Raw genomic sequence first — 22,289 nt, forward strand, 5'->3', positions numbered from 1 at the left:
CACTTCCTTGCACTGTATGTTTTAAAAGTTCTGTTTCTGCTTTTCCAGGTAAAGAAAATTGGAGATATATAATGAAATATTTGGAAATGTGGATGTACATGTTCAATTGTACTTTATAGGAATCTTCCAAATTTGTGGAGATTCCAAACTTGACCCCAACTATAAAACAAGTCACAGATTTTAATGCACAAATTTTTTCACACCAAGAGGCAAAATTTTGGGCAGTTTTACAAAACTTGCCACTATTTTAATTACACAAAAATAAAATGACAGTTGACAATTTTTTTCTGCTCCTTTTTTCTCTAAATGCTCAGATTTTTACCTCGAGTTTTTAAAGATCAGTCTACAGTACCTACACAACGGGTGAAGAGCAATGACAAACATGTACATGTAAGTCAATTATGGCCCTCAATGCCTTCAATGCAGAAAATATCTACAGCAACATTTGATTGTAATGAATAAATGTTGTGTGTTATAGATCAGTGCTACAGTGCAGAGAAGAATACAAGGTGTTCAAGTGGAAAGAAAAGGTAGAGTTGAGACAGCATGTAGACTGTATGAAGAATAAAACTGGAGAGATGTCAAGGGGGAATGTGAAGTCGCTGATAGTGCAAGCAAATCTTGTTTAGTTTACCATCTTTGCCAATTGTAGTTGATGCTGTAGTGCAAGTTCACCCTCATTGGCCAGTTTGTGTGACCTACAAAGCTCCTGGGAACCAATCAGCAGGATGCATTTGTTGGTTAATAGCAAAATAACAATTTAAAGTTAATCCAGCACATCGCAACTTAAGACAAAAAGGGATCATACTGAAATCTCCGAAACTGTCAACGGGATGAATCAACTACTGCAAAAATATAAATACAAGCTACATGTAAAGCATACAAGCACACAACTAAACGCAAAACCTAAAAGAAGTTTGAATGAAATCCATTAACAATTCTCCCCTTCAGCAATTACTCCTGCAAAAAGCCATGCTGAATACAGTAGTGTTTTTGAGACTGTCCTTGCTCTGAATACTTAACAAACCATCATTATCATCATTGGTTATGAATTTCAACGAGACTCTTGAAGTTGAGTAGCACACGTACGTGTATGTTTCAAGTGAGGTTTTTTGCAGTTTTCTCATTTCCAAACTGAAGGACATATGCATTTACCAGACGGCACTTTTTTCTTTTTTTTCCCATCAGGATGACGGTGACAGCACGAAGAGGGGAAGACTCCTGCAGAGACCAAAACTATGTGTAATGCCGCTAGCCGATCCAGATGGGAGGGGGGGCACAACCTACATATACATGTACATGTATGTGCAACCAAACTCTCACCCCAAATATGTTCATTTTAGGACACATATCCTGGCTTCTTTCCCAGTTTTATTCAGATATAGACTTTCAATAAAGATGAGTTAATGTATGGCCCCTTATGTTACAGAGTTTCCGCCTCCATCTAAGAGCCCCTCCCTTTCTATACATGTAAATGCTGAATGCACAACTACTGTACATGTACCTACAAATAATGTTAAAAATGACAACAAAGATGCAGTATGGGGTCGCACTGTAGATTTGTACATATGTACCTGTACTTCCAAAGCTACCCAATGAACATAGAGATAACTTAAGCTTTATTGTGAGCTGAGATGATCAGTGAGCAAAACTATGTATCGCTAACTGCAACACTGCCCCCAATTAAAATAACAATTTTTATGGCTTTTTTGTAATATTGGAATAAAACCAACACTGTCAACGTTAATCACATGAACACAGAAACAAACAACAAAAGTAGACACTGAACTGGTTGACTGAGTGATTTTCAAATTGGAAGAGAAAAAGAGAAAAAACAAGTGAAACATCTGTGTGCAGCAAAATAAACAAGCCATGCAGTGCAAAAGTTAAAGTTGCCAACAACACTTAATACAGTACCCTGTCCCTAACCATACAACAGTAAAGGTTGTTATCTTTTAGGCAACCTGCTTAAATGTAAATGTGACTGGACACAGCACCAGAATGAAACTGTGGACATGTGAATTTTAAAAAAGGCTAAGCAATATGCAGTTACACAGTCTCTCTCCAAGCCAGTAACATATCATGTACAAATCCATTTTGTCTGCTGTTGTATTGCACTGTGTTTAAAAACACTACAAAGGGGCTAGCAATATATTGTGATTTTCTCAACCATTACATTAAAGGCATTATATCCTCTGATCTGAATATGATTTTACGGACATCCTGTGGAATTGGGGTAAAATAAGCATTTAAGCACCAGAAAAGTTACAAAACCGTTTTCACATTTACTCTCATAAAATTTCCATTCAACTCGTTGACCATTTACAGTACAACTACATGTACCCGTGCCTGTCTGCAAGTACATTTCTAATCCTTTTTTCAGCCTCTTTTATAGAATGCTGTACACCTATCATGACAACCACTGTACCTTCTTAATAATGCAGTGAATAATGAACTAAATGAATGGATGAAACATGTTTGGAAAGGAAGCTACATGTATATTTCATATCTTACATATAAGTCAAATTTTACATATTCTTGACGGGACTGCATGTTTGTTTCAACACTAAATCCTCAGCAGGTTTACACACATGTACAGTATTAGTGTGCAATTCATGCCCTCCATACATGCCATAGAGAAATGACTGTTCCTATGAGAAGCATTGTAAGGTAACACAGCACCGTCTCTTGTCAAGTAAAAATGTCCAAACATTCCTCCACTTGGAAACATGCTTTATTTCACCTCTAACAAACAACAATATGTACAAATATCTATGAAGGCTCAGACACAGGGAGAAATGTCCCAATTTGATGTAAACAGGAACCATGGAATAACTGGGAACATGTCTGGTTAAAGGTAATGGGAGAGAGGGGGCCACTTGGGGTGTAAAGGTTTGACTTGGTAAGGAAGCTTCCAAGCTATTCCCATTAGGTCATCTCTGACTATAACTACAGGGACAGATCACATGGTCCAGGACAAGGTTTCCAACAAACATTAGACAGACATGTACATATACTGACACCCCATCCAATATGAGTCATTTCAAGAAAAAACACACCATCCCACACATCAAAAGTGCAACAGTTCCAAAAAAGGTGAAAATGAAACATTCAAAAATGAGTTTACCTTTTACTTCTATGGCAGCAGCAACAAGACAAGACAATATATAACAACTGTGAATGCTTTCTTTAACTTTTGTTTTCAGGCAAAAGACTTATGGGTTTGCACAGGGAAAGACACAGCTTTGATTAGCCTTTTCGTGCAGAAACGTCAAACCAAATAAATAAAAACTCCACTTTAAATGATGTAAACGAGGCAAATAAATTACCTGTTCCTTTTCTTCCTCCATCATCTCTATGCGCTCCCTCTGGCATTCAACTTCTTTCCGCAGTGACTGTAACTGAGTGTCTTTCTCCAGAAGGTGGTCTTCTAGTGTTTTCGCTTTCTGCAGTGGGAAAAATTCTTGTCAACTTCAGCACGTGGATACGATCGGATTGTGTAGAAGAGGGATGATATTTGTGCCAGATGGTGTGAACCAGAAAAGCCACCTGCCAACTTTACATAGAGCATGTACTTTCAAAACATAGTGGGAAACCAAAATAAAAAAGTAATGTGGGATATGTGGGCTCGGAACACACTGTAACCAAGTAAGAGATCGCACTCAGGAGTGTCTATTCCTTAACTATTTATCACCACAGCCCTTCGAGAGAAGGTTGGCGATCCCTTCTTCCCTGATGTGGCTGAAGAGGCCAAGGTTACTGGTACCAGTGTACCTCTAAGAAGTCATGGGCAATGTGAGCATGACAGGATAGGCCGACTCTGTATATTACTCTGCGACTGATGCCTCTGCTAGCACTTGGCCTGAAGGTATTCTCAAAATATTCCACACCAGAATCATGGACTTGCCTCCACAACTACCAGTACTTACATGTAGCTACTAAAATATTAAACATGTAATGTGCATGTACACGCACCGGTAGCTATAATAACTGTTCCATGAGATATGCATACTCTGCAAAAGTAAGCCTATAAAAACAGTTTCTTTGAAAGTTTGGCAACCTTTTTAAACTACAGAAACAAGGCTGAAGAGGGTGGTCAATTGGACAAACTATTGCCCGTCAGTTGTTCAGGTATTATTAAGAAAGAAATTCACTGCATGTTATCATCATTCAACAAATTTCTGTTGTCTCATATACATGTATTAAGCACATATGTGTGTTTAGTACACGTGTAAATAGATTTGTGTAGAAAAGGGGAACAAATATGCACCTGGCCAATCTCAAACGTTCAAGTCAGTTCAGTTCAGGAGAAGTGATGCTGATAATGCCCTCGGCACAGTCTTAAATGTTAAAACCTGCCAAGCATACATTTGTTCCTATACCTATACCTTTTGAGTCAGAAAGACAAAACAACTATAAAAATTTTCAACAACTTTGTTAACCCCTTCGCTAGGGATGACTGCTACTACAGCACCTTTGTGTGGGGATTAGTGCATACCACACATACAGTCTATAGACCATGCAGCTGCTGGTTCAATAAGGCCTGCTGCTGGACAAAGCCCTCCATTCATGGCATGCCACAACCCAGCAGCCCAGCAGTTGCAGTCAAAATGATAATGAAGGAGTTAATGATTTATTCATTTTCACAAATACAGTACCTTATACATGTAAGTAAGAAAGTCATACTACGTTCAATAAATGAAGATTTTCAACAATTCTGTTTACTCATTTTGTCGAATTTCTGGTTTTTTAAACACACTTCTGCCCATGTTATGGTTAAGAGTGTCTCTGCGAGCCAAAGCCTTATGACTCTCTAAAGACCAGTCATGTGACAGCTCTCAACCAATGGAAATAGCCAAACTGTCTTGGGTATTTATGAATAAACATGAAATACATGTTCCCGTTCATGTGCCTATTTATGCTTGTGAAGAATTTTAATAAGGCTTAGTGATGGGGTAAAATTTTAGAATATTTACTGCAAAGATACCATACATGTACATGTAGTCAGCGATGCACAGTGCGCATGCTACATTCGATAAAAGAGCTGATGGGTGCTTCTGTTCACATACATGTAGATGTACTAAAATGTCATACATCCATGCTAGGCAGTCATAGCAGGTAGACAGCTAAAGGTCATGAATTTAACTCTTCAATTAAGTTGACCAAAAGTAAGAGAACAGTCTGTTGGATAACAGCATGTGTGAGAAAGATATGTGTGCTGCACAATGTGGAAGGATTATGATGGCACTAGGGTCTGTCCAAACTCTGTTAATTTGTCTATTTATGTGGATGTTTGTTGGTCAGTTTGTTTTAGAAACCATAATTTGTTATGTACATGTACATGAACATCAAGTTTTTGAAGATAAATTGAAAGGGTCACTCTCCTGAACAGGTTGGTATCTCATATGGGTCAGAGACAAAGGCCACCTGAACTCCTGGTTCATCTTCTTTTTGTATAATTGAACAATGCCACAAACCCATTGTACATGGACATGTAACTGGGGCCACGCTTTTTTGCCAAAACCCAGGTTGGGATTGGCATGGTCATCCCCAGTGCCCTTTTGAACAGGAAATCCCTGCTATGAGCACACCCCTCCATCACTTTCACAACAGCTACAGGGGGCTTATATAAAGTCATCCACTCAATAAGGAGTGAACGTCACCCGCAAAATACCACCAATCAAACACGATTATATCAAGACACTTTGCTTACCTGAGTCATGTACACACGGGGCACATGTCTGGCGTAAGTTTTGACAACCAAAGTCTGAATAAGGGTGATTCAGAAAGGGAATCCAGGCAAAGGTTTGAGAAAGATGAAGGGGAGAAACAGGAACTGAAACTAATTTTCTTCTTGTCTCTTTTCTGCCAGCGGGCATCGACTTTTTCTCTTTTCACCCGCAGTTAGGGATTCAAAACCATGGATTCAAAAATCCATTTTCAGTTAAGAACAAAAATGTCACTTTATGTTTTGCTGGTGATATGCTGCCTTGGGACAGTGGAAAATTTAACACAAGATACACGCAGCATACGCCATGAGGTCTTTGCTTAATAGAAATGCTGAGAGTGGTACCTGGTTTTCATCGTCTGTGGAGGGGCTTGCAACTGGACTGACTGAATCCTGCTCTTCAAGCTCTAGAATTCTAAACTCCAGGAGTTCATTCTGGTCTTTGCTGTCCTGCAACATCCACTCCAGCTTGCTGCATTTCTCCTCCAGCTCTTTGTTCTGGTTTTTAGAAAGTGCCACCACAAAGGCGGAGAAATACTTGTTTCAGAAGTCTGTTCAGAAAGACAAACCAAACTTTAGGCTGTTAAGACAGGTAAGGGGTCATACAACTGGTGCTCCTCACCTGCTGGACCAGCTTCTTATTGCACTGTCTTTGTGGTAGTTGTTTACCGTCCCTCGTCTTAGTGTCTTCACCCGGTTGTCTTGTGGAGAGATGTTCTTCGCTCAAGTCCTGCCATCAAAGGAGGCATGTGGGAATACAGTTTAAAATCCAGCAGCTCAGCTGGCTTAAATATGACCCTACATGTACTTCTCAACACAATTTTCTATACTAACAGTTCCTATCAAGTTGGTGAGAATTACAGTATCTATAGCAACATGGATAGGTGCCATCTCTGGAAGTGGAGGAGGAACCCCACTGGGTACAACCTTACCGGCTACTTTATACATCACAAAAATGTTACTGCATGGTTAATTTTTGATATTTCATGGACTTGCCGCGTGTGTGTGCATCAACAGGCAACAGTTACATACATGTACATGAACATCAACTTTTCCTATTACTGTTGTATGACATTAATTATTTTTCATATTTATATTAAACATGGACCATCTTAAAATCTTCAGATCAAACTTCCCCTATACACAAAACTCAATTTACAGATACATATATTACAAACTTAATTAATACAGGTAAGTTGTTACTGTTTAGGCCCACGGAGCAAAAATCACAAGAGCTCATCACAGGAACATACAAATCATGATTTTGCTAAGCAAGCTCAGGAAATGTTGCTTAGCCACCCATTAGCATTTGGCCTTTGACCTTTGGTGAGCCTTAATACAATACCTCCTCTGGCCCATCCTCGCTATCAGACAGCACCAGTGGCGAAAGTATGGAGGTATCCAGTGAGCCAGAGCGGCTCCTCATGCCCATGTCCTCCTCTAAGCTGAAGGGGGTCAGGCTTGATGACCTAGGCCGGGAGATGGGCACAGGAAGTCGGGATGGGGTGTGGTCAGGTGTGGCCTTGGTCAACCGCTCTTGTTCCTGAGGAGGAAAAGTTCAAATTTCATTCCAAAAATCTACATTTAGGTCCTTCTTTCAAGGATGCTCCTGATCACTGATGTATTTTCTCATGCAAGGCTTATTTGTTACAGTATGTCTACTTGTTTTGTCAACAAATCTCCCTTTTACATGTATGTTCTCAAACTGTGTCCAGGATTGAGCCCCCATTACTAGTCCTCAGACTGGTTGTGTTTAGTGCAGTTTTAGCCCAATAGCCTCCATGCCCATAAACAGTTTATATGCACTGAATCTACTTGGAATTTTAAAAAAATGTTACAAGACTGCACTGATCAGACTACTGCAAAAGAGTACATGCGAGGGATTAGTCTGATTCGAAACCATTTAACAATTAACCACTTCCTGCCGGGGACTCCGGGATCGCAGACGTATGGTTTATATGGGTGGCCGGGGTCTCCGAACTCAGACAAAGGAAACAGGGCCCTGTAACAAAAGACCGTACTCCAAACAAAAGACCAAGCTGTTGGGCATTACCAACATTTTTAACTCTCAAAAGTGGTGATAATCCAGCCTTATTTTGAAAACGTATACCAAGGTTTGGGGCATTGAGAGCGAGCGGATTACCACTGGGGACAAAAGCACTCAACGACCGCAGCGATGAGCCACACAGCGCACCGCTGCATGCTAATCTGGCCCCTATTGAAAAGAGGTCAGCAGTGCACTGAGCCAGGTTCGTGAACAAAAGACAGTTATACAACACCGCACAATCTGGGCTCTGTTTACCAGGCTGCTGGCCTGGCTGAAATACTCGGACGCCAATGAAGGTCACCTGTCAACTTAGAGTAGTGCCTAAAGATTATTTGGTGCGGCTATAAACGACCGTTAAATGAAATGATGACTTTTTGAAGGATTTTGAAAACAGAAGAAATGACAGTCATGCTGGCCCAGCATCATCAACATTGAAATATGCCCCGGCATGAAGTGGTTAAGAGAAGATGCAAATACTGAACTTGGACTATGAGTGAAGAGCTATGACTGGACATATCTTTACAGTCTATTTCCAAACACGGAGAAAGTGTTCAGTCATAAACTTGGTCCTTTTCAATTTCAGCCTCTAATGCTCCATGAGGGAGAATGAAGTCCTCTGTAAGTGTTGGCTTTCTAAACAGCACCCTCAAATCTACATTGCCAGTTCAGTATGTTAATGAGACAAGGTGTTATCAGGTTATCACCTGATAACACATCAGCCCGATGATGATCAGTATAACCTGATGTACAGTCTTGCTGTAATAAACTAACTATATTACACTTACTTTTCCAAATGACCTCCAGCACTGCTTCATTTTGTGTGTGCACTGTCGGAATACCAAATCTTGCTTTCCTTACAAAGGGGTAAATTCCTAATGGCATCCCATTCCCCCTGAACCGGCCAACTCACCAAGGCAGCTTGCTTGAGTTCCACGATCTCTAGGAACTGCTCCTGGACCTCCACCCTCAGCTTCCGCAGCTCTTCCTCCCTGTCAGCTGCCGCTTCTGCCTCGCTGCCCAGCCTGGCATTGGTCCCCCGCTGGGCATGCATCCGTTCCTTACTCAGCACCTTGCGCAGGCTCTGGTTCTCCCGCTCGAGACGGCAGCGCATGTTCTCTTTCAGTGAACGCTAAAACGTGCAGAATGAGGGGATGTGGTTTGCAAGTTGATGCATGACATAGTCACAGCCACTGCTGTACTGCCATTGAATTTTAAAAGGAGCTTCCAATATAATATGTACCGGTACATGGCGCTCTAGAGGAATTGATGCATTCATTTCTCTTCAAAATCTGACATGATAGCAAATTAACTAGTGAGACATGACCTACATGTATTAAAGCCCAACTACAACTCCACATCTTTTTCTTTTTCATCTGCAGCACCACACTAACAAAGTTTACAGACTTGTAAATGCATTTCAGGCCAAGAGGCAAAAATTTACAGGTAAGTATAAGCAGATTATTCGTCTCAACATGCAGGATTCCAAAATAAGAAAATTACAAATGTAAAACAATATCTTTCTCAAATCGCTGGGATCCAAGTGGTTTCAGGGGTTGAAAAGTCCATATACATGAGCTGTATGTACTACATGTATTGCACGGTGAGTCACTCCACAGTATTTTTAAAATTCAAACCAAGGCATTTTATAACATGTAGGGTAACTGGGTCCAAGAAATGGAAAAACCACTGTTTGTTGTGTTTTGATTTTCGTTTTCAAATTGAAAAATTAATAAAGGAAACGTACACAGACCTAACTGTCACTGCTAAAGCTCCTGACCATTTAGTAATAAAATTTCGTAATAATTGCTATGTTGACTCTCCATCCCTCACCAGCTTCTGATTTTCTTCTGTCAGTGCCTTGTTCCGCTCATCTACCTTCTTCTTAGATCCTTCAAGGTCTTTTATCTTCCGTACCAAACGTTTGTTCTTTTCGATGAGTGGCGTGGTGTTTCTTGCCTCGGTAGAAGTTCGAATTTTCCTTTCCTATGGTATATGTAGGAACAAGTAGTTCATATTAGTTACCCAGGTAGGCTTCGACTGGATACCAGTTGGTGGCCATCCGGATACATGTATCACTGATTCTTCTGCAGAATTACGTTTCCAAGGAAAAAGGTTGCCTTAATGTGTGTGTGGACACAACAAAAATACATACATGCACCGGTATGTTTCAGTTACATGTACATGTAATTTCATTCTAAGTCACTGCTTGTCAAGGTGGGATCGTATGCCAAACTGTGAAACCTGCCCAATCTATAAATATTGATACATGTGTACATGTATGCCATGTACACATGCACATAAAAAACTCTATCTGCCAGAGCTAAACTCCTCCACTCAAAGCTAAACTCAGATGAAATTAATCCAGTGCACATTGCTCATATGTGACTCACTCTGTGAAAATGAGTCTTAAGTCGCCAGAGCCACTTTCTGAGTTGTAATTTGTATTCGAAAGAGCAAATTGAGTTTTTTTGTTTTGATGTATCACTCAGTTTGGCATCGTGATGAAAATTGATACTCCATGGCGAAAAATGCCGTGGGTTCCTATTGATTTACAATGTGCAAAATTATTCTAAAGGACTTTTTACTCCAAAGTGCCTCTGGCGACTTAGAGTCATTTTCACAGAGTATACATATAGGTATGTACATGCTTTTAAAATAAAAAGTCATGTACCAGTTCACTGTACAATGTCCAGGTAGGAGGCTGCCTTAGTTGGCTTTGACACACACTTATTATGCATATGCATCAACACAATTTCATAAATAACGTAATTATTTTTTAAATGAAATGCATTTGTGGGTTAAAATCATGCTAACTTGTCCTTTTTGTGGTCAATCATTGTACAAAGCAACATAGTTTTCTCCAATGATCATCTGAAAAAGTCCAATTCTGATAAAAAATTAAACACAAAATTATTCAAGAAGAGACTGAAGCGAGTCAAACTTCAGTGGAATCCACGTTTTTACAGCACAATTTGTAACTTCGCAAATTTCTGACTGGACGTTCTCATCAGGTGGTCCATAAATATACCAACACCCAATTAAGGAGCTTCCCCAGTGCATAGCGAGGTGATGAGAGAATATCGGGGGATTACCAGGTCTGCCTTGTCCTCAACGAGTTGTTTGTTCCTGTCCTCCAGTTTCCTAAGGGCTGCGTTCAGGTCGACAATTTTTCTGTGCAACTTCTTGTCTTCCTCATCGTTTCCACCCTGAGTAAAGTTAGGGAAACAGCAAACACATACATGTACCATGAGTGCTGGTACTGTGCACGAACTAACCTGAGTAAAGTTACAGTGTACATACATGTAGGGCAAAAGCGAGCACATAATTGTACATGTACATGTACATGTATGCACTGGAAGAACTGTACACTTACATGTAAGTCTACATGTGCAATGTGTGCAACCTTTCTGTATGCTTTTCAAATGAATATGTGATTTGAAGGTTGAAGTTCCTTCCAAACGTGTGCAGGATTCAGAAAAGAACCAGTCAGTGTACTGTTTTACTGTCTAAAACCTTGACTACACCACTTCCTTCCAGAATCCCGGGCCAATCACTCTTAAAAGAGATTTCAAATGGTTCTACCACAAACTTGTCAAATACACACAGACTGTACATGTAGTTTCTTGCATGTACATACATGTAAGGTTGTCACATCCACCCTGGGCAAGTCTAAAGTGTTTGATCATATTGGTACCGCTGTGGTTAGATTATCCATCATGTAATCCCTGGGGTTTTCCCTCAACATAGGAAGTGGCATCCACCCTGGCCAAGTCTTAAGTGTCTTTATCTCTGTGGTTAGATTATTCATCAGGTTATCCCTGCAGATTCCTCTCTACATAATTATGGTAGTCCCATCCATCCTAACCAGTCCAAAGTGTTCGTCACATTGATACCTCTGTTGTTAGATTATCCATCATGTAATCCCTGGGGTTTCCCCTCTACATATGAAGTGGCATCCACCCTGGCCAAGTCTAAAGTGTCTTTATCTCTGTGGTTAGATTATCCATCATGTAATCCCTGGGGTTTCCCCAGGGCAACCATCCCATGGCCCTGAAAGTGGCTCTGGCACTGGGGGCTGCCCTGGGGTAACATGACATCACTTGCATGAGCTGATGGGTAGGATGTAAGTGAACAATGAACTTACGTGTATCGCACATGTGAGAAGAAAATGCATTCTCAAATATTTCCAGTCAAAGCTACATGTATTTCACAGTTTTAGCTCTTTCATACTGCTATATCATTTTGTTACAAGAAGCATGAACAATGTCTCCAACTATGCAAGTTGTGCATAAATCGTCGAATGCACCAATCAGAAGTTGTGTGGCAGTCAACATTTCCATGTCAAACTGAAACTGAACCACAAGGAATCTACAAATTCAACTGCACACTGAATTCATCAAAACCATTTATAAAGGTATGATTCCATACATAAAGCCAATTTGTTTACAACCCTCCCTTAATATTTTTCTAGAACTTTCCTGTACCAAGAAACCCAACAGGTATCATGTCAGACAGCAGTGTGGTCTTTCTCTCTGAATTTCTCATGTACATCTTTTTAAAAAAAAAAATGCACTGCTGTGCCTATTCACCTACTGGTATGGTACATACACAAAATACTCCGTTTTGTGCCTATTACATGTAAATTTCATTTGAAAAACAAACAAGTAAACACAATAGACAATGAGAAAAAGGGAGTGTCCTAAATAATTTTTAAACAGCTCTATGTTAATAGATCGTTGTACAACTGTGTAGGTTCACGCAATTTAAGGGGTTACACTTGTATAGTTCCTTCAGTGACTTTTTTAGCCATAAGCTGTGTTCGCACTGGACTTTTTTTGTCAAACCTACCGAGATGATGGTTTTAACTATTTTAAGTCCCAGGAAGTGTTCCTGTCGGTTACATTTACCAGCCAACTTCTGCCCAGGAAAAAACGACCCGGACACTTTTCTCAGGACGGAAAGTCCAGTGCGGACAGCGAAAGTCAATAAAAGCACGGGAAAGTGACTGGTAGAGTGTTCATCTGGCCGGAGCACAACGACATGCTGCGTACAGGGAAACTGGTATGCATGCGCCATTGCATGTTTTGTCGTGGTATGGTATGTGGTGAATATTACATGTAAATTTTCCCTCTTTTGGTCGCAATCACGTCACGAATTGTTAGTGACACTGTTGGAAGATTATTCGGTGTTAAGAGTGCACCATTTCCAGATGATAAAAAGGATGGTAACGTTGTTTGTTAGGATGAAAATAAATACAGATTTTTCACACAGAGCGCCCTCATAAGTCATTGCATTGCCAGCTCGGATAGTTTTCCTGCAGTCTTGGTAACATTTTCCTGTGTCGGAAGCCCAAGTGCAGACAGTGGTCACATTTGATCATTTTTTATTTGACAGTCAGCTTGGTAAAACCCGCTGGGAAAAAGTCTAGTGAGAACACGGCTTAAGAAATAGCCACTTTCCCTTGCTTTTACAGTGTCGCGTTGTCCACACTGGACTTTCCGTCTTGGGAAAAAGTTTTCTGTGGAAATTGTCTCTGGGCAGAAAATGACCTAGTGGCTCCAAGCAATAGTGGAAATTTGTCATTCTGCTACCAGTCTTATTCATTCTTATCGGTAATCTCGTTCATAAAAAAAATTACAGGAAAAGAAATAACCACAACCTTTACTTCCACTTTCATTCAACAAACATCTCATCTGTGAATTGTGAATAATAATGAAGCCAGTCACACAATGAAAAAATTTCCACTTTTTTTCCACAGAACTCTCCTGTAGTCAAAAGCAGACTACTCTCCCTCACGAGCCCAAGAATCGATTGATACGTTACTCACCATCATGCCTGAGTGACTCCCCAGGCCAGAGGGCGGGGACTCCTGGGCGGCCGACAACGAGGAGGAGGAGCGCTGGTCCCACGACTCAGCCATCTTGCTCAGGTTCAACTGGGTGCTCAGAGACTCCTTCTCCAACTGTAGCCGCTGAGAGTAGCCAGTCTTGTGGCCCAGCTCCTTCTCCAGCTCCCATATGATACGGTCCTTGGACTTGAGCTCCTCCATCTGCAAAGGACAATTTTTTTTTAGCACTCTGGTTTATTTATTTTGGCTTGGACATCTATTGCAAAAGACCTCTGAGAATTCCAAACATTTTTTTCTTGTGGCTGCTAATGAGCCAGGTGTACTGGTATTTCTTCCCTCATAAATTTCTTGCAAGCAAAGCCTGGCATTTACATGTAAGTGTCACCAAAATTGACTGTGCACACTGAGTTCACTTGTATCATGTTTATAATGCCAGTACATGTACTGGTATGACATACGTGTACATGTATACATGTATACATGTACATGTACGTGTATGTGCCAACATGTAAATGATATCAAGCATGTTTATTGTGCATTGTAATGTGTGCATGTATATATAGAGAACTGTGATTTACTGACTTTAATTTATAATCCTACCAAGTTATCATGTACTTTATGTTAACCTTTCTCAGTAATCATACCAGATGCTGTTGCATTTGAAGTGACGTACATGAATTAAAGGAACACAGTACATTTAACTTCTGGAGGAGAGAACAGATTTTGTAGAATAAGGCAAAACTGTACAGTTTACAAGTACGTGTATATGGATACTATGTAAATATTGGCATTTGTGTACATTAATGTAACAGTTTTTATTTTGATTGAGTTACGTGTGACCCCTTTACACATTTCTTTAAAAATCTTTATAAAGTATTGAAGTATTGCGTGAGATTATACCCATTAACGATACCTGTAGCTGAACTGAGAAGACATGATTGCTTGTTTTCTTTCAAGGCTGCTTAAGGTTGACTATAAACACGTACATGTACAAGTGCAATCCGGCTTTACAGCAAATTAAAGTGCTGAATCTTCCAATTACATGTAACTGTCAGAGCCTGCTAGGACTGTGTTGGTTGATTACGTTGGTCACAAAAACATTTCCTTTCTAACGATCTGCCCTTGGTATAGCTAGGTTGCAAATTCTTTAAAGTCATTAACTTTCTTTTTCTTGCTCTTTCTCTGAAAAGGTCAAGTGTTCTTTCTTAATTTTACTATTTCCTGTTTCACTACAATTTAAGCAAGTGTGGAATAAAATGAGAAACTGTGTATTGTCTGATGGAACGCTGACTCCCTGGTAACCGACTATAGGGCTCCAAATTCCAAGCGTGTACTGAGCAGCCTGCATGTAAATGGGCTGTTGGCCTGGACAAATATTGACAAGTTAAGCTGTGAACTACATGTACCAGTACAATGTAGTGCTTTCATTCGTGAAAAGACAGCAGCTGGATGGGATGTGTTGACAGTTTGGACAGCTAACTCCTGTCTTTACCAGTACATGTTGCACTTCAAGCACCTGTACATACCGGTATGCGGTATTTGATAAATGTGTACATGTATGTAGTGGGTGTGCATGTACCAAGCACAAAACGCTGCCTCATAATAACTACATTATGTACATGTGCAACATACAGGTACATATCAGATTTTGCACATTGTCAGGTGTGTTTTGTGTCTAGGTGCATGTGTACATTGTACATTAGCTAATCCACATATCTAAAGGCTACATTTACCTGTATATAAGCATAGTTGACAAAATGACCAAGAACTTGGAAAATTTGAGGGAAGGAGACGTGCTGAAATGATTCATGAGACACAGAGTGCAATGAAGAATCAGCGAGAAATACCACACATGAGTTAAGGTACATGTATGCTACCACTCCCTGCACATACATATACATGTATATGTATCCAAAAGTTATGGATACGCGCACACGTGTATATGTATGTGGCTATGGCATGTATGGGGAGTTGGAAACCACTAGCTTTCTCTTGCTACAACTTGAAATAATATAACATGTATATGTATACCGGAAGTACATGATGTACCAGTACATATGTAGAATTTACCGGTACATTTTCACTTTATATCCATGAACATGTACATTGTACATGTCTGTAAAACAGATTCAGTCAAAGTAAATTGTTATTTGCCACCATCGCCTAGAAAGTTCCGAGCAAGCACAGAATTTGCCATACACATGGATGTTTCATACCACTTGCAGTTTAGGGCACACTGCCAACACTCATGAAAACCATGTCTTACTTTGGAATGGCGTACGGTATCTGAACTTGAAGAGTGACTAAAGTTAGACAACTAATTAGGGCCAAGGCTGGGTCAATTCAAACTGTTTCTTGACAAAAATAAAGGGACCGTACATTCCAAGGAAGTCAAACGGATGCAAATAACCGCACCACATTTTCCTTGTCCAACTTATGGCCACATTTGATGTGCCTATATTGAGGGCGAATGAGGTTGTGGTTAACTGCTCGAAGTGAGGTTTCCTAATTGGATTTGCTCCCTGGGATTGGAGTTTCCTGGATTTTCTTAATGCATGCAATACACGGCACTGAATAGGACTTCCGCTCCAACTTGTTGAAAACAACTGAAAGGGGAGATGTTTTTGAAGTTGTCAGATTTGGAGCTTCTCCCATTTTGACAGAGTGGGGGGATTCTGCTTTAAACAGTTAACTAATGGCACATACTATACACTATTTGCTGTATATTTCCCAGCTGATGCCAAGTAGCCAGGCTACAGAAGGAGTCATCTGATAAGGTAGTGTTTGAAGGAGTCCAAAAGGCATCATCCATTGGCTCAACATGTTAGTTTTTCTATTGTTTACTTCAAAGCACCCTTTCCACAAATGGTCCAATACTCCCAGGCACAGCACCCCTGATGAGTGAGACTGCTTCTTACATGTAGCTATAAATAGCAAAATTAATCCAGCTTTGAACAATTTCCAATTCTGTCTCCTCTCGATGAACATGCACAAACAAGGAAGACATGGAAGAGGGGTATAAAATGACAAGCCAAGTTTTTGATCCACAATGTGCAAAGCCATCCTGGATAAGTCTGTAAATTGTGAAATATACTCTACAGATACTGTATGAGAGCAGTTATGACAGGTAACAAAAAAAGTAGACATTTAAAGCAATTATTAAATACGGCTAATGTTACAGAATTAAGAATAACTTTTTATAAAAGAGTACAAATATAAGGTAAATGTAAAAATCCCCTCAAAACATGTGAACTTCATCTCCAGTCGACTCAGCAATCAGAATTAGACTGAGTCCACCTGTTTAATACAAACTCAGCATCTCACCGATTCATCGTCTGAAAACCACTCATCAGCAAGCAGCAAGCGCAGCATTTCTGAACCTCTTTACCCAGACTCACTAACTCTGTATTTCCCTAACTTGGCATCTTATTTGAACGTAACTCATCGGCATAACCAGCATCTTCCACTGAGCAAAGTACAAACAAGCATACACTATCTGTAGGCATGAGTATCAAACAGCACATGTACAATGTACATGTATGTGCACCTATTTGAGTCAATATCTTACCAAGTGCTGGAACTTGGCACAAATTCGGAATTGACAAGATTTCAATCTTATTCTTACACGTTACATGTTCAATAGTTTGCGGATTGACAACCTCAGCACATGTTGCTCTATTAAAGTCCCTGGTTTATATCGGTACACCATCAGCCTCTTAAAAATAAAATCCTGACAGGTCTTTCCCATGATTCTCAAACTCAACGGAACAACCATTTCATTTTTTTCATCGACCGTACTCGCAAGGTACCAAATGTCAATCGTAAATGTATTCTTGAACATATTGTATTCATTTGAAACTCTTAATTTAACCCTAACCCTCCTCAATCCTCCAAAATCCTGTGGGCTGTTTTGGAGGATTGATGCTGAATGGCAAATGGGCATGGCTGATTGCAAAGGATGCCGTGCACGAAGGTCGTGGGTTAGACCTTGGGTGGTTCTTACTCATTCACGCACGAATTCAGCCCGATATTTCTTTTGGAATCAACTGCACAGCTCAAGAATGCCATTCACACTGCTTCAACAAAATGACAGGAGTTGCAGGAGGATTTTGACAGATTGAGGCAGTAGCCACACCTCCAAATAACATTTTAAAGAAATTTTGAAGGATTTCAGAGTGTTTATGAGGCTGAATGTAATTTTTCATGTTGAAAATCGGATTCATTTTGGAGGATATAGGATGGTTCCTAGTAAAAAGGCCTGGGGGTTAGGGTTAATGGGATAGTACCAGGTGATTGGGGAGGTCAGAATGAAATCGCAGAATAGAATCTGGTTCTTTAAAATTTAATGTTTTCAAATAAATACACTGCGTGGGAAAGCTGACTGAAATTGGGTCCCCCACGAATTCGGTCTATTGTGATGGGGTGTTACTGAACAGTAGTTTGAGGAACATGTTTGAGCATGTACACGTACTGGTACCAAGTACAGTACAATTTTACCCAGTGAAAAAGAACTCATAAGGGCCACAAGTGCATCATCCATTCTGGCTAAATTCTCTATATTGTGGTGGCCAGCTTCCTTGCTCTATGGTCCAACTCGCTTGCATGCATATACATATACAGTACATGTACCCGAAGCCTGATTGTTTGCATCCAAAATGGAGACAACATGATCAGCTAGGGCTGGTTGTACTTGGCATGAGAGTGAACACAAACACAAAATTGTGACCTCGCATCTCATATTCATGCTGCAATTTGCAAGACACAGAACAAATTTCAACTCCAGCAAATTTGGCTCCAAATTTTTTCTTGCTTCACATTCACTGGAACTACATGTACATGTAAGGACATACAGGTATACTAGTGTGAGCCAGCCTAAAGTCATCCAAAACCAAAAAAAGATGAACTGATCGACACCTTTGTAACAAAACCAAGCCTCATTACGCCACAAAAAATAACAAAGACCTGCCCTAGACTTTCAAAGGAGAATGAAGAGAAAAACAAGACTTACAGTTTTGTATATAAATATCCTGATGACCTTAAAAAGTTCAATAAGACACAGCTGCACTCAAGGCGAAATGCATACAAGTACATACATATACCAGTATACAGTGACAATACAAGGTTTCTTTGAACTGTTTTGCCTGTGCTGTACCGTGACCAGTCAGCTGTAATGCATACGAGTACATTTCAATCAGCAGCACAGGAGTTTTAATCTGGGGAGGCAGCCAAGCGTCGGGAAGAAAAAACCTGTCAGTATACAGGGGATGGAGACGGCCCAACCAGACCAAGACTTCCCCCTTCAGCATCGGATGTCTGTCTGCAACAGCATATAGCCACGCTTCCCGTCATTTCTCAAAACAGCATTTTAAAGGTCTGCCAACTGGGGGTAACATTAATGTGACACAGATGCACTGATGTGAGACGGTGTCATGGAATGTGTACAAATGCCACTAGAATGTTAGCAAGGCAGGACACAATGAATGCATCCATGTACATGCACAGTATGTCCGGAAGAAATTAAATTCGAAAGTGGGAGCGATTAGGGACAAGAAAGACATGTACATGTATCACCACACCAGTGGTAGACTCTGTTAAGAATAACATGTGAGAAATCGCGGATCCATAATTTACAAATTAAAGAGGCATGAAGGGTCGACTGAATTAAAAAATCACAAATTATCCACACTTAACTGTGAGTGTACTGTATTTTCCAACTTAAAACCATACCCGTAGCACCAAGGGAAGTATGGTTGCTAATTGAGATGACCAAGTTGAATGGAGATGGAAAGAAGGCATTTTTGCAGTGGGCATCTTTAAGGGTCTTTGGTAATGAAGATCTAAATTCGTGTTTATGAAATGGATAACCATGGTACATCTTTTGTGTTTGTAAGGCTATACACTGTATGCAAATAAGGAATATGGCCACACCCATCTACAACGTAACCCATGTGCCGGTATACTGCAATTTCATGTTGAGACACCTTGATGTCGACACGGACAGATAAATGGTTCAGAAGATTTGTTTATAGGACTCAAATTACATGTATGTGTCGTTCCGCTGCGACAGTGAGGAATCAGAAACTGGCGATGTTTTTCAATAATTTTCTGAAGGGAAGTTTCCCTGTAGAAAGTCCAGTGAATGCTCCTTGTGGAGTGCAATTCTCTGACGTGTCAGATCAAGACAAATTGTTATCATCCTATAAGGCAGCACAAAACCAGCATTCAGAAAAGGGATTGGTATGCTACTACCCAAATCTGATGTACACACGTATATGTACGTGTCCATACATGTTATGTAACGGTAGCGACAGAATCATGAAAATGAACTTAATCCTTATGTAAATGAACTCCATTTCAATTTGATATTGATAAACTGACTTTGTTCAGTTGAAATTAGCCTGTTGCTTGAGATGATCAACAAAAATCATTGTGCATAGAGTAAGATTCCATTTTGTAAGGTCTGGTCCCACAAAGCAACCCCCCCCATTCCTCCCTCTGATTCTAGTTTATGAGTGATTTTGTGTTCACTTACATGTAAACACTACCCAAGTCCCATTTGCATTCCAGCCTCTTTTAGTCAACTTAAAAGAAACGCAACATGGGCAATTCACAATAGTGCACCTCCAAGAGTTTGCAACATGTTAACCAATCACAAGGCGTGAAATCTGCTAACCCTTTCCAAACTTCATTGCGTTGGCAGATTTTGCACCCTGTGATTGGTCAACACGTTGCAAACTCTTGGAGGCGTACTATTGTGAAATGCCTGTATTGGACGGTGACAACCTTCAGTGACTGGAAAGTATGTGTGTAACAAACATGCAGTTGTGAGCTCAATCTTTGAAACGAATATTCGCCCCTATTTGGGTGAATCTTCTGGAGATAAAAAAAGATTAGCTTTGCTTTTATATAAGATGGGTCCTTGAGGTGTACATGTATGTAATTTAAGCAGAATGGGGAGCCATACATGTATCTTGCTGAAGCAGATGCATCTTTCAACACACACACAAAACAGTTATTCCCAAGGATACAAAAGTGTGGCATTTTTTAATTTAAACTGTTAAATACAATTTGACGCAGTTTACAATTTCAGAATTGCTGGTAAAATGTACACAAAAGTTTATAGTCACCATCTTGTATGTGTTTACCCTCAGTTCCGCTGTGAGTCAATGTTTGCTGTCACACTTAGCAGTGATGTCTCCGCTGTCGCCAGTGACTCATGTCCTGTGGGTGTACATGTAGGCACCCAGTCATAATGAGCAATTGTTTTGGAAGGAGCCAGCAAGACACAGCGCATCAGTCAAAGGCCCACAATTTAACAGAATAGCCATCTGATAGTGCCCCTCACCTTGTGCAAAGACAGTACAGGCAAATACAATGCCATGGGGCTTTTGTGTGAATTGGTTTTTTCCTGTACTGTTAATGTATTATCACAATGGGATAAACTCTTGTACACTGGCCTTGTTGTTTTGACGTGACTGCCAACAGCATACAAGTGCCTGAACCGTGTCAACAGTAGAAGATGTACGGTCTGTACATTTACCTGAAACAATGTTTTTAAACAGACTTAGTGACTTGAAACTAGATCCCCCCAAATGTGGAATTCCACTGTGGATGGTAACTACCTGTAGGTAAATGTACATCATATACTGGATGGGTTATTTCATGTGCCTGTCTATTTACATCAGTGTTTCAGTAACACAAATTAGAAAACAATGTAACATAAATTTGGAAACCATGGAAAAAATCGTATGCAATAATTAGCTGTTTCGGCTAGCAGCAAGAACAGCTTTTGTTTTCCTTGTGGCTTTTTTTTCTTTTCCTTTTTCAGAAATTTCTCCCTAGGGTTTGAATACGTCTTCTTGTGCCAGTGGACTTTAGTAGTTTTATACATACATGGGTTTTTATTTTAATGTGTATTTCAGGGACATCATAATTATCGTAACCATTTAAAACAAGACCTACATGTGTATTTCACTTTCCCGTTTAATTTTCATATGTGTAAATTATATTAAATTCATTTACATTAAAAAAAGTTAATTTACACAATAATTGCAAGGGAAAAACCTCATCATTTCTCCCTGTTTTTTCGGTATTTAGTGTGACATTTTTGAAGACCTGTTTCATATGACTTTTCATACCACTGGTAAAACAAATAAAGTGTTTATTTTCTAACTAACCTATCAACAGAAAGGTAAATTATGATATCGGATAAATATCCAAATGAAATTCATTTAATTTAGAATACAGGTGCCATCATAATTTGATATAACAATGTTACATTTCATTCCTCCAGTTGTTACGTAGCTAAAATCATTTTTTGCTGTTAAAAACAAACAAAAAGCTGTTGCAAATCATTTCGAAATCCTAAAATATCAACTCTGAGTACCCCCCAAAAAATATCTCCTACTAACTTGTGTCTGAGATCCCAAACATTTCTGAAGAAATCCCTATCAATCCTCATCAAAGAATATTTTGGTTACTCACAAAATCATTATGTTGTAAACAAAAATGTTCGTGCAACTTCCAACATTCGCCCAAGTTGGGATCATATTGCAAGCCTGCATGCACCGTCACGTGATCGTCGCATGACACAAACGTGCCAAGTTCCCGCCATTCCTTCATCATTGAGAAATTTTGATCGTTGTTTTCGTTACTCACATGTTACG

General features: G+C 39.9%; 1 protein-coding gene across 1 annotated transcript in view; it reads right to left on the minus strand.

The window, feature by feature from the left end:
* The window catches only part of LOC147796993 (uncharacterized), a 54,728-nt gene extending 33,718 nt beyond the window's left edge, over positions 1–21,010 (minus strand). Inside the window, 10 exon segments of the mRNA XM_087144864.1 lie at positions 635–709; positions 3,330–3,446; positions 6,074–6,226; positions 6,351–6,458; positions 7,074–7,271; positions 8,686–8,904; positions 9,606–9,758; positions 10,868–10,981; positions 13,603–13,824; positions 20,751–21,010. Of these exon segments, the coding sequence (XP_087000990.1) occupies positions 635–709; positions 3,330–3,446; positions 6,074–6,226; positions 6,351–6,458; positions 7,074–7,271; positions 8,686–8,904; positions 9,606–9,758; positions 10,868–10,981; positions 13,603–13,824; positions 20,751–20,753 (1,362 nt within the window). The 5' untranslated portion in view covers positions 20,754–21,010.
* Positions 21,011–22,289: the final 1,279 nt, after the last annotated feature.

Source organism: Acanthaster planci, linkage group LG13 (assembly GCF_054643075.1).
Source record: "Acanthaster planci isolate LZ-2023a linkage group LG13, COTS_SCS, whole genome shotgun sequence".
Taxonomy (NCBI): Eukaryota; Metazoa; Echinodermata; class Asteroidea; order Valvatida; family Acanthasteridae; genus Acanthaster; species Acanthaster planci.